A 13,269-nucleotide genomic window follows, 5' to 3' on the forward strand; every position below is an offset into this window, starting at 1 on the left:
TGGGCCCTCTCCTTTTGACTTTTTTTTTTTTTATCAATACTAGCTTGTAATTTGTCTTCAAGTTCATCTATACAATTCTCCACCTGTGTGATTCTGCTATTGTGACTTGCTAACTTGTCCGAAGTTCCTTTGATTCTATATGTATTGTATGTATTCTCTCATCTTCTGAAAGAGTTCTTCTTTGAGTTGGTTGTATTGTTCATCTATAGATTGTTTAAGTGTTGATTTTAGATCCTCATCTATGAGGTTAGGGCATTTTGATGGGCTTGAGATTTGCCTAGTTTTTTTTTTTTTCTATAACATCAACTGCAGTTGTCTTCTTTACTTTTTCTATTGTTTTTTGCATTTTGTGGGTTGGTATGATGAAGTTTCAGGTTCCTTGAATCGGGAGGGCAGATGGACCTGATGTCCTGATGGGCACTGGGCTAAGCATAGAATTTGGGGGAAGTGATTGATACATGGGGGGCCACACCCAGCCACGCTCAGGGATTACTCCTGGCTCTTTGCTCAGAAGTTGCTCCTGGGGCTGGAGAGATAGCATGGAGGTAAGGTGTTTGCCTTGCATGCAGAAGGACCGTGGTTCAAATCCCGGCATCCCATATGGTCTGCGAGTCTGCCAGGAGCAATTTCTGAGCATAGAGCCAGGAGTAACCCCTGAGTGCTGCCGTGTGTGACCCAAAGAAAAAAAAAAGTAGCTCCTGGTAGGCTCAGGGGGTCATATGGGATGATGGGATTTGAACCACCATCTGTCCTGGGTCAGCTGCATGCAAGGCAAATGGCCTACTGCTGTGCTATTGCGCCAGCCTTCCATCCATTGTTATGTTAAAGATGCACTGGGAGAGGGCCGGAGAGATAGCATGGAGGTAAGGTGTTTGCCTTTCATGCAGGAGGTCATCAGTTCGAATCCCGGCGTCCCATATGGTCCCCCGTGCCTGCCAGGAGCAATTTCTGAGCCTGAAGCCAGGAATAACCCCTGAGCACTGCCGGGTGTGACCCAAAAACCACAAAAAAAAAAAAAAAAAAAAAAGATGCACTGGGAGGGGGTGAACTGGGCTTGCAGTGAAGTTAACATGACCAATTTATGCTTTTATTGCTGTGTGAACTTGGATGGGTGACCATCCCTCTTTGAACTGCAATTTCCTCAGCTGTGATACAAGGTTGCTGTCCAGCCCCAGAGGACTGGTATGTTGTAAAAGCCAATGTTTGTGTGCTGGGGATCCCCTCCTTGAAGGAAGAGCATAATGGTAGGAGTGAAGAGAGAACAATAGACTTCCTTCTCAGTAAATCCCCTCCAACCCTGGCAAAGTGACCAGCTAGGACCAGGGTGCCCTCCCAGGGTGTAAGTAACAATAAGATGCCCAGGAGGCCAACCAGAACTTGCCCTGTGCACAGCTAGGCCTAACTGGAGGCGCCCTCACCCTCTGCATGCCCCTTGGCCCTCATAGGTTTGGATTCCATGCTTGAAAAAGAAGAATGGGCTTCTGGTTTTGCTTTTGATTTTGGGCTACACCTGGCAATATTCAGGGCTTACTCCTGGCTCTTCACTCAAGGACTCACTCCTGAGGGTGCTCCAGGGACCCTATGGGATGCCGGAGATCAAACCCAGGAAAGTGCCCTACACAGTGTACTTTAACTCTAGCCCCAAATGAGCTTCTGTTGGAAGCATGAGATGGGTGAGGGGAGGGAAATTGTGTCAGTTTAAAAATCAGCAATATCGGGCCTGGAGAGATAGCACAGCGGCGTTTGCCTTGCAAGCAGCTGATCCAGGACCAAAGGTGGTTGGTTCGAATCCCGGTGTCCCATATGGTCCCCCGTGCCTGCCAGGAGCTATTTCTGAGCAGACAGCCAGGAGTAACCCCTGAGCATTGCCGGGTGTTGTCCAAAAACCAAAAACCAAAAAAAAAAAAAAAAAAAAAAAAAGGTAATATCAAGTGTTGACAGAAAAGCAGAGCAATTAGGACTTTGATGCTCTGTGGCGAAGACTCAGTTGTTCCAACTGCTATTGGAACTTGCATGGTGATTCTGTGGGCCCAGATGAGCTTTCTGTAAAGCTGTAAACCAGTAAACCATCCAGTAAACCTATCCTCTCCATAGACAATCACCAGAAATGTGTTCCTTGGGGGTGAAGCTATATGGTCCCCAGAACCTGCCAGGAGAAATTTCTGAGTGCAGAGCCAGGAGTAACCCCTGAGTGTTGCCCGGTGTGGCCAAAAACCAAAAACAAACAGAATACTCGACAGTGGGAAGGTGCGGGGCTTCCAGAGTGGACGATGCAGGCAGAAAGTCCACAGTCCTGCAGCAAGACAGAGCCGAGGACATGGTGGAGCGGCTGCCCTCTGGAACCTGGGTTAGGGAAGCCCGATGCTGGAGAAGCAAATTCAGCTCCAGCTGAGTGAAGATTATTCAGCCTGTGCAAACCTGTGATGGAGAGCTGGGAATGGGCAGGAAAGGGGGTGCTGGGATGCTGGCAGTGTCCTCTTTCTCAAGTGCTCATTTCCATTCTGTGGAAATTTTGCGTGTAGTAGGGCTGTGTGAGCCCCCAGCAAACAAGTCACTAAAAATCTGAGTCAAGGGCTAGAGCGACTGCACAGCAGGTTGGCATTTGTCTTGTACGTGGCAGAACCAGGTTCAATCCCCGGCATCCCATATGGGATCACTCCTGAGCCTCCCAGGAGAGACAGGAGTAACCCCTGAGCACCATTGGATGTGGGTCCCCCCTCAAATCTGGAAAAAAAAAAAGTAGGAGGCAACTGAATTAATCCAAGGGAGAAGGAGGAGGAGGAGGAGGGAAGAATGGAGGAGCTGGAGGTGTTGGGAGGAGGAGGCGTATGGAAGGAAGTTTGTAGTAGCATCAGGAGGAGTAGGGGGCAGAGGGGGACAGAGAGGTGCAGGTTGGAGGATGGAGAGGATGACAGATAAGAGGGGGAGGGGCCAGAGTAACAGTAGAATGGGGAGGGAGGGCACTTGCCTTGTGTGCATCTGACACAGGTGCCATCTCCAGCACCACCTAGTGTTCCCAGGAGGGATTCCTGAGCTCAGAGCCAGGTGTAAACCCCGAGCACCTCGAGGTGTAGCCCCAAACAACAAAGTAAAGAGGGAGAGGGAGAGGGATGGATGGAGATGGAGGGAGGAGGAGGTTGCACAATGGAGTGGAAGGAAGGAGATGGAGGAGGGAGAAGATGGGGTAGGAGGGAGGGAATTAGGAGGAGGAGAGAGGAGAGAAGAGAAGGAAGATGGAAGAGGGAAAATGAAGAGATGGAGGAGAGAGGAGAGGAAGATGGGAAGGAATAAGAAAAGAAGGAAGGGGGCCGGGCGGTGGCGCTAGAGGTAAGGTGCCTGCCTTGCCTGCGCTAGCCTTGGACGAACTGCGGTTCGATCCCCCAGCATCCCATATGGCCCCCCAAGCCAGGAGCAACTTCTGAGCGCATAGCCAGGAGTAACCCCTGAGCGTTACCGGGTGTGGCCCAAAAACAAAAACAAAAACAAAAAAAAAAAAAAAAAAAGAAAAGAAAAGGAGGAAGGAGTAGGAAGAGGAGGAGGAGACATGGGGAGAGTCTGCAATTGTGATCTGAGGAGGCCAGATTCGGGTCTGAGGGAACCAGAGCTCACTCCTGAGTCCTGTGTGTGGGACAAGGTGGCCCCAGGTCTGAGATGAGGGCAGAAGGGGTTCTACCCACTGGGCCTCACTGTCTTCCCCCAGGATCGTGCCCGCCAAGATTGTGCCCCGGATTTCTACTTGGACCAGGGTGCTGGGAGATGCTGCCGCCGCTGCCCTACAGGTGAGTAGCCAGGGTGGGGGCCCGAGAGTTGGGGTCCACACATCTCCCCACTGGGAGGGGCCTCCACCGGACCCCTGGGGGCTCTTGGTGCCCCGTGGACATGAGGCTGTGGGTCTTGAGGCCACTGGATCCAGAGTCGTTGTCAGCACTTGGGATCTCTGTTTTCTTCAGGCCTGCGCCTCTCACCTCCCCACTGGCACCCCATAGAGCCTGGGGTCACAGGATGCCTGCTGGGAGGCAGCTCACAGCCAAACTGGGTCCTGCCAGGTTCTCCAGCAGCCAGGCTGGGACGGGGATGTCTAGGGTGGCACACACAGGAGGGTCCCATCACTGCTCCAAGGGCTCTTTGCTCCCTCTGAGGGTAGAGCCCAGATGGATGCTCTGAAGTGGAGGGAGCCCTGGGGAATGAATCGAGTCTGTATCAATTGGGCCAGGGCCCTGGGAGGAACAGGGAGTCTGCATCTCCCCAGGACCTACCCCTCTTCCCACCTCGGGGAGCTGTGTCCTCTGCTGCCTGCTCTTCTGAAGCTTTCCACCTGCCCTCCCATCTCTGACTGCTGGGCCCTCCAAATGAGACTCAATGGATAGGGGTGTCAGTGCTGCAAGTCCTGGGTCAAGAAAGAGAGGGAGGGCCCGGAGAGATAGCACAGCGGTGTTTGCCTTGCAAGCAGCCGATCCAGGACCAAAGGTGGTTGGTTCGAATCCCGGTGTCCCATATGGTCCCCCGTGCCTGGCAGGAGCTATTTCTGAGCAGACAGCCAGGAGTAACCCCTGAGCACTGCCGGGTGTGGCCCAAAAACCAAAAAAAAAAAAAAAAAAAAGAAAGAGAGGGAGAAAAAAGGGGGTGAAAAGAGAGGGAGAGAAAGGAGAGAAAGAGGGCCCGGAGAGATATAGCACAGCGGCGTTTGCCTTGCAAGCAGCCGATCCAGAACCAAAGGTGATTGGTTCAAATCCCGACGTCCCATGTTGTCCCCCATGCCTGCCAGGAGCTATTTCTGAGCAGACAGCCAGGAGTAACCCCTGAGCAACGCCGGGTGGTGCCCAAAAACCAAAAAAAAAAAAAAAAAAAAAAAAAAAAAAAAAAAAGGAGAGAAAGAGGGAGAGAGAGAGGAGAGACAGAGAGGGAGAGAGAGGGGGAGAAAGAGCAAGAATGAATGGGCTTTTCTTATGAGGCCACTAAGTCTTCTGAAACAAGGCCCCATCCTTGTGACTTCTTTATTTTTTGAGGCTCCATTGTTACTTCTAATTTATATTTTAAATAATATCTAAAATAATGAAAATACTTTAATTGAATCACCATGAGATAGTTACAGTTGTTATGATTGAGTTTCAGTCGATGTCCAACACCCTTCAACAGTGCACATTTCTTGCCACCAATGTCCCCAGTTTCCCTCCTGCCCTACTCTGCCCTCCTCTCTTCACTCCTCTCTTCCTTCTCCTTTGCCTGCCTCTGGGACAGGGACAAATCTCTCTCTTTCTCTCTCTCTGTCTCTGTCTCTGTCTCTCTCTCTCTCTCTCCTCTCTCTCTCCTCTCCCTCCCTCCCTCTCCTTCTCTTCTCTCTCCCTCTCTATTTCTGCCCCCTTTTTCTCCCTCTCTATCTCTCTTGACCCAAGACTTGTTCTCGCTCCATTTTAGACCCTGTGGTTTGCATTCTTGTTCTTGAAGGAGTGTCATACAGATCACTGTTATCTCTTTTCAGCACCCAGTTCCTGTCCGAGAGACCATTCCCAACTCTCACTGTCCTAGGGCTCCCTGCTCTGTCCTCGCTGCATCCCCCGCTCTGTGACAAGCTTCCTCCCATGGACTGACCCTCCCATGGACTTCCTCCCATGGCCCTCATCTCTAATGTCTTTTTGATTTTAATCAGCTCTCTTGATTTTATTTCCTAAACCCTATTTTCAAATACAGTCATTTGGGGGTCAGAACTCCACATGAGTCTGGCAAGAGGGAGCAGTTCAGCACAGGCCTCTGCCCACACTGACTCGTCCCCTGGTCCTACCAGGAGAAATGTTGGCTTGGTGGGGGGGTTGTCTCTGCCCTCTTGTGCACCCAGACTCTGTGCCCAGGACACCCCAACTCTCTGCCCACTGCAGCCTGTGCGCCTCCTCATCAACCTGTTGAAGGCTGGACAGGGTTGGCCCACAGAGCCCCAGAGCCCCCCCCCCCCCAAGTCCCAGCACAGGAAGGCAAATTTTTTTTTTTTTTTGTGGTTTTTGGGTCACACCCGGCAGTGCTCAGGGGTTATTTCTGGCTCCAGGCTCAGAAATTGCTCCTGGCAGGCACGGGGGACCATATGGGACGCTGGGATTCGAACCGATGACCTCCTGCATGAAAGGCAAACGCCTTACCTCCATGCTATCTCTCCGGCCCCAGGAAGGCAAATATTTTGTCCTCACATCCTCGGGTTCCAGGATCTGGTGGAGAGTAACATTCCCCCATGGGGTTCTCTCCAAGGCCCTAGTGGCCAAGGGGGGGCAGAGACCTCGCCAGGTAGGGCATTTTGTTGTTTTATTGACCTGGAGCTTTTGGGCAAGCAAGAGAGGAAACATGAGAAACCCACAAAAACCCCTTCTGTGTCTGAGGAAATTTCTGACATTTGCCAGGCCTGTTATCTACGCTCAGCTGTGGGGCACAGTCTGACGGGGGCGGCTGGAGGAGGAAGGAAGCAGGTGGCCTTTGAGAGCCAGGCGGTTCCACGTCACTGTGACCCTACCCCCTGCATCCCACAGACCTGTGCTGCCCGTTTTTAGCATCTGTTTTTTGGGTCACAGAGCCAGAGATTACTTCTGGTTCTGCGCTCAGAAATTGCTCCTGGCAGGCACAGGAGACCATATGGGATGCCAGGTTTCGAACCACCGTCCCTCCTGGATCGGCTGCTTGCAAGGCTAATGCCCTACTACTGTGCTATCTCTCTGGCCCCTTAGCATCTTATTTTTTTGCTATGTTTTGTTTTGGGGTCACACCCTGCGATGCTCAGGAGGTTATTCCTGGCTCTGTTCTCAGGAATGATTCCTGCCAGCTTTGGGGTGTTAAGGATCTAACCTGAGCCGGGTTAGATTCCTCCCACTACCCTATAACTCTGGGCCCCTCTTTCTAGAGTTTTGATTGCAGATCCCTAAGTGTATGCTCACACCTAGCAGGGGGAACCAGCATCAAAATAAGTGGAGCCCAGTGTCGGTATCTGCACCTCATTGTGGGGCCCTTCCCTTCCTGGAGCTGACAGGAAGACCTGAGGGAATGTGTGGGTGCTTGGACCCCCATAGTCCCAGTGACCCAGGGTCTCCAGAGTAACACTCTGCTCTAGTCTGAGCATTTCCAGGGAACCCCTACTTAATGCATTGCATTTGGGGGTGCAGTGTGTCCCCTCCTGTCCTGTCCCCTGCCTCTGGGTTTTGCTCCCGCTTGGGCCTGAGGCTGCAAGGGTGTGGCTGGAGGGAGTGATGCAGGGCCAGGCAGAGGATGCCCCTCACTGCTGGAGACGCAGGTTCCAGCCACCCTCCCTTAGTTCCCAGCCTTTTCTGTGGCTCTCCTGAGGCCACCTGGGAACTCTGACATCTTTAGGCCAATTTCACAGTGCAAGGAGAAAGCTCTGATGGAGTGCAGGACTTCCCCGGCCCAGCGAAGGGTCTTGTCCACTGGCAGGCAGTGCCGTGGGTTGGTCTTTCAGAATCTGGCAGCTACATCTGGGAGGGGCTGTGGGGAGCCCGTGCTATATTAGTCCAGGGGACCTGACCTGGCTGGAGTATTCACAGAAGGCTTCCTGGGAGATGTGGCATTTGAAGGAGAATCCAGAGGATGAGGCAGGGAATGGGTGTGGTGAGAGCATACAATGTGGCTTTGTGTGGGCCAGAGTGATAGGACAGTGGATAGGGTATTTCTTTGCACATAGCTGAGCTGGGTTTGATTCCGGCATCTCATATGGTTCCCTGAGCCTGCCAGGAGTAATTGAGTGCAGAACCAGGAGTAACCCTTGAGTGCCACCAGGTGTGGTCCCCAAACAAAACAAAATAAAACTATACTTGTGGGTTTGTAGATTCTTTGGTATTCCCAGAGAATCACTCCCAGTGGTGATTGGGAAATCTGGGGTACCAGGGGTCAAACCCAGGTCTCCTTCTTGCAAAGCATGTGCTCTAGTCCTTTGAGTTATCCCCTGGGTTTATGGGGCATGGAAAAATCTGGAACAGGTGAGGCTTCCTCAGGAACTGACAGGTTTTTCATTTGGCTGAAGCCCTCGGGTGCGGAAAGGAGATGGAAGGAGGTGAGTGGACCAGATTAGCCTGAGTTGAGTTGGTTTTTTTTGGGGGGCAAGGTGTTCCTATGGGGGAGATTTTTGGGTCACAAAGCAACTGAGCACCAGGGTCTGACCCCCCCTGATGCTGAGCAGAGGTGAGAGGGGCCAGGGAAGGACATCAGACATTTGCAGTGCGGCCTCCAGGAGAGACACAGGATGTTAAGCCAATGCTCTCGTGAGGTTCCACCCAATGGGCTCAAGGTCCTGGCAGGGATTCTGGGCCCTGTGTCCTGATGGACCACATCATGCAGATTCCACTTCTTATATTGGGTCTACAGAGACCCCAGTTCCTGCAGAGAAACAGGTCACCCCTTTAGGAGAACAACACAGAAGCTTCCTCCGAGCTCACTGTGGCCACCACCAGGTTTATCAGCGCTTCCCCGACATCCTTTTTTGTTTGTTTTGTCTTGGTGCCACAATTGGCAATGTGCCTCTGTGCTCAGAAGTTACTCCTGGCATACTTGAGGGACCCTATGGGAAACCGAGGATTGACCCCAGGTTGGCCACATGCAAGCCAATGCCCTCCCCACTGTGCTATTGCTCCTGTCATCCTTGAAGCAAACCTAGATTTTTCTTCCATTTCCCATTATTCACCCCTGAGGTCTTTTTTTAAATTTTATTTTAAACTTTATTGATGATTGATTAATTGATTGGTTGTTGGGCACTCAGAAATGGCCCCTGGCAGGCTGGAATACCTGCCATATGGATGCCAGGAATCGAACTGGGTCCCTCCTGGGTCGGCAGCCTATAAGGCAAATGTCCTACTGCTTTACTATCTCTCCATCCCCCCACCCCCAGGTCTTTCTAAGCTGCTCAGGCCTCCAAACTGGGAAGGTCTGGGAATATCTGGAGGGTGGGGAGAAAGCTCTGGCCAGGGTCACCTGACTGGCCTCCCTTCTTTTGTCCCCTTCCCAGGCCACGTTTCTCTACATACATGCCCCCAGCAGGCTTCCCAGTGTCGGAAACCGTGCGATCCCGAGTACTACCTGAGCCCAGAGGGGCGCTGCACGGCCTGTGTGGGCTGCTCCAGAGGTAAGGATCACCTCCAGGAATCAGACTCTGGAGGGCAATGCTTTGGGATTTGATACTTGTACTCAGGATCAGGCCCCTGGTGCCTCAGTTTACCCCTCTGAATTTGCAAATGGCAATCCACCAGGGTCTTTAGCCCCTGGCTTTTTTTTGGAAAACAGAGTCAGTGACTGTTCTCAGAGCTAGAAGCTCTGTTGATGGAGTTTAATCTCTGCAAGGCACCCCCCCCCCCCAAGGGAGGACCATTTCCTTAAGCTTAAATTTCTCGTGAGGAAACTGAGGCTTAGTGAGGTGAAGGGCCTCACTCTGTGTCCCAGACACCCCCCTTGGAAATCTGCTGTCTCCAGTGGTATTGATGGTGCAACACCTTCTGTGTTATTTCCCACCAAGTGGGTGCCCACAGAATTCTTGAGATAAGTGTCTATTGTTAGTGCTTCTCTGGCTGGTTTGTTTGGGTACCATACCTGACAGTGCGCTAGGCTCGTCCCTGGAAGTGCTCAGAGGATCATGCAATGATGGGGAGTAAACACTGGCTTACTGGATGCTTCAGCCCTTTGTCTCCTTGCTCCTGTGGCTGGTCAGGGGTCCCCAATCAATCAATTGGATGAAACCTGGAGGAGAGAGGTACAGAGAAGGCGCCATCTTGAGAAGGGAATGTATGGCTTTCTTGCCATTGGCCTCTCTCACTCTGAGAAGAGCCTGGAAGAGAAACTGCTCTTGGGGCTGGTGTAATAGCATAGTGGGAAGGGCGTTTGCCTTGCATGCAGCTGACCCGGGTTCTATCCCTGGCATCCTATATGGTCCCCCATGCCTGCCAGGAGTCATTCCTGAGCACAGAGCCAGGGGTAACCTCCCTGAATACTCCCAGGTGTTACCCAAATTCAAGTAAAGAAATTGCTCATTGCAAGAGGAAAATCAGTCTTAGACCCTGGCAGACTTTCGGGGTCCCTGTCTTTCCAGCAAAGAATTTTCAGTCAAAGAATTTCAGTAGAAAGAGGAAAAGTGACTTTTATTAAGAGGAAGGAAGAGAGGGAGAAAGAAGGGAGGGAAGGAGGGAGAAGGAAGGAAGGAGGGAGGAAGGAATGAAGGAAGAAAGAAGAAAAAGAAGGAAGGAAACATGCTCAAGAAACAGCATGAGGGCCAGAACTATAGCACATTACGGGAAGGGTGTTTACTTTGCATGTGGCCAACCCAGATTAGATTTCTGGCATCCTATAGGGTCCCCTGAGCTTGCCAGGAGTAACCTCTGAGCACCACCGGGTGTGGCTCCAAAACAAACAAACAAAAAAGAAAGAGTGTGTAGTGCCAGAAATCATACCCAGGACATAAGCGTGCATTATTCATTTATTTAAAAGAGCCAATCTGGAGAGCAGTGAGAGATAGTACAGTGGGTAGGGCACTTGCTTTGCATGTGGCTGGCTGAATTCAATCCCCTGGATTCCCTATGGTCCCCCAATCCACCAGAAGTGATTTCTGAGTGCAGAGCCAGAAGTAACCCCTGAGCATCACCAGGTATTACTTTCTCAAAAAAAAAAAAAAAAAAAAAGAGCAGTTTACCCAGTTTCTATCCCTAGCATCCCATATCCCTGAATACTGCCAGGCATAGCTTTTGAGTGCAGAACCCCAGAGTTTAGGAGTAAGCTCTGAGCATCACCAAAAACAATAACATGACAAAGCAACAACAAACAAAAACACCCCAAAACTAAAGCAATCGGGTAGGATGCAGCTCAGTGGTAAAATACCTGCCTTACACCATCCATGAGTTCTGGGTTTGTTCCCTGATACCAAAAAACAGCAGCAGTAACAGAAGCAAATCTGGGGCCACAGAAATTGGACAGTGGTTAGGCTCTTGCCTTGCATGTAGATGACCCAGGTTTGATCCCCAGCATTTGGTTGTTCTCTGAGTCCCACCAAGAATAACTCCTGTGCACAGAGCTAGGATTAAGTATTGAGCACCACCAGGCATGGCCCCAAACAAACGAACCAAAAAGTCTATTTGTATGACTTATTTTGAGACATATTTATTTAAATCCTTTAACCATTTAAAAAATAGTAAAAGGAGGGGCTGGAGAGATAGCATCGAGGTAGTGCGTTTGTCTTGCAATCAGAAGGACGGTGGTTCGAATCCCGGCATCCCATATGGTCCCCCGAGCCTGCCAGGAGTGATTTCTGAGCATAGAGCCAGGAGTAACCCCTGAGCGCTGCCAAATGTGACCACAAACAAACAAACAAACAAATAGTAAAAGGATGCTGGAGAGATAGCATGGAGGTAAGGTATTTGCTTTGCATGCAGAAGGACAGTGCATGCAGAAAGATGGTGGTTCAAATCCCAGCATTCTACATGGTCCCCCGAACCTGCCAGGAGTGATTTCTGAGCATAGAGCCAGGAGGAACCCCCTGAGCATTGCCAGGTGTGACCCAAAAAACAAACAAACAAACAAACAAAAATAGTAAAAGAAGGGCCAGAGTGATATAATGTGTAGGACACTTACTAACATGTTTCCAACCTGGATTCACTTCCATATGGTCCCCCTAGTTCTATCAACAGATATGACCCCAACAGCAAAAATAACTAAAATAAAAATATGGAAGGGGTGTGTTGGGTCACACCCAACTGAGCCCAGGGCTTATTACTCCCGGAAGTCGCTCAGGGAACCTTATGTGTTGACAAGGATCAAACTTTGGTTGGCCTTATACAAACCTGAATTATTCCTTTGGTCTCTGAATAGATTGTGTGTGTGTGTGTGTGTGTGTGTGTGTGTGTGTGTGTGTGTGTGTGTACCACACCTGGTGATGATCAAAGGTTACTCCTGGTTCTATGCTTAGGGATCACTTCTGGCAGGCTCAGGGGACCAGATGGGATGCCAGGGATCGAACAAGAGTCAGTTGCTTGCAAGACAACACCCTCCACCCTCTCCCCTGTGCTATATTCCCAGCCCCTGGAAAGGTTTGCTGAGCTTGTGCCTGCCTGCCCAGTCTGTGTATGTGGGGGGCACTGGACCCCCCCTCTTGTGACCCCCTGTATGTCTGCAGATGACCTGGTAGAGAAGCAGCCCTGTACATGGAACTCCACCCGTGTCTGCACCTGCCGGCCTGGCATGTTCTGTGTCACGGCTGCCACCAACTCCTGCGCTCGTTGTTCACCCCACTCCACCTGCTCCCCTGGCTATACGGTCAAATTCCAAGGTTTGTACAGGACACACTTTATTGAGCACTGATTATGCGTACAGGTACATTGAGGGCATCTGTGTTTCTCCAGGTTATTGCTGGAGGGAGAGGACAATGAGCACTTTAACTTGGAGAGGCCACAGTCACCCTCGGGCCCTCTTGGTACATTTTCACTCCACTCTGCTTCTACCTTCTCTTCGTTGGGATTCTTTGAGGCTCAAGTAGCCAGATTCCACTTTTATTTCAAAAAGGTGGGGTGGGGCTCCTGTACCTGAAAAGCTGAGAATTTCTCAGAATAGCTTCAGGTACAGCACAATCCAGGAGCTCACTCCTTTCCCAACTCTCATCTCTACTTCCCTATTTATTCATTTGTCTGCAAGAAAACTACCAATAGCGCTAGGCAGGCTTCATGCCCAATCTATAGCCAATGAGAATTGCTTTCTAACCTTCCCAAAAGCCAAAAAGGACCTTGAACTTTAGGTCTTTGCAGTGACTTGGGTTCCCTGCACTTCACTGAGTGAGTGCTCCATAGTCAGAGGAGACCAAGAGGCTGATGGGTTCAGCCTAATCCTGGGGATCCTCCTGGGAATAGGGTAGACAATGTGCACCAGCCCCAAACACATAGTTTCCCCCATAATTTAGGACCCAACTGCTGGGCAGGCAGCAGTCCCAGCTCAGCTCTGCTTTGGAGGGTCCTGGGCAAGTCTGTAGATTGTGTCCTCACCACTGCAGGTACCACGGAGAGAGACACAATCTGTGGGACACCTCCCCCGGGGACCAGCGCAGAGGATGGAGGACACGCTGTCAGGTGACTTGTCCTACTTCTCCAGGAGCCATCCCTTTGCACTGGGTTCTTGGAAACGGTGGGCCGGGCGGCACCTGTGGGTCAGCTTGGAGTATTTAGACTCGCTGCAGAGCTCATGGCCTGCTTGAGCACTGGGGAGTGTGTGTCCACTCCTTGTCCCTAGGGGTAGACAGTGGCCTTCAGGGGCCATGGGTGG

General features: G+C 51.1%; 1 protein-coding gene across 1 annotated transcript in view; it reads left to right on the forward strand.

Moving 5' to 3' along the window:
- Positions 1-2,270: 2,270 nt before the first annotated feature.
- TNFRSF8 (TNF receptor superfamily member 8) overlaps positions 2,271-13,269 on the forward strand; it is a 28,856-nt gene continuing 17,857 nt past the window's right edge. The window contains exons 1-6 of the mRNA XM_049775443.1: positions 2,271-2,320; positions 3,701-3,779; positions 5,847-5,913; positions 8,987-9,103; positions 12,134-12,286; positions 13,001-13,076. Of these exons, the coding sequence (XP_049631400.1) occupies positions 2,271-2,320; positions 3,701-3,779; positions 5,847-5,913; positions 8,987-9,103; positions 12,134-12,286; positions 13,001-13,076 (542 nt within the window). The remainder of the gene's footprint in view (positions 2,321-3,700; positions 3,780-5,846; positions 5,914-8,986; positions 9,104-12,133; positions 12,287-13,000; positions 13,077-13,269) is intronic.

This window comes from Suncus etruscus, chromosome 6, assembly GCF_024139225.1.
Source record: "Suncus etruscus isolate mSunEtr1 chromosome 6, mSunEtr1.pri.cur, whole genome shotgun sequence".
Lineage (NCBI taxonomy): Eukaryota > Metazoa > Chordata > Mammalia > Eulipotyphla > Soricidae > Suncus > Suncus etruscus.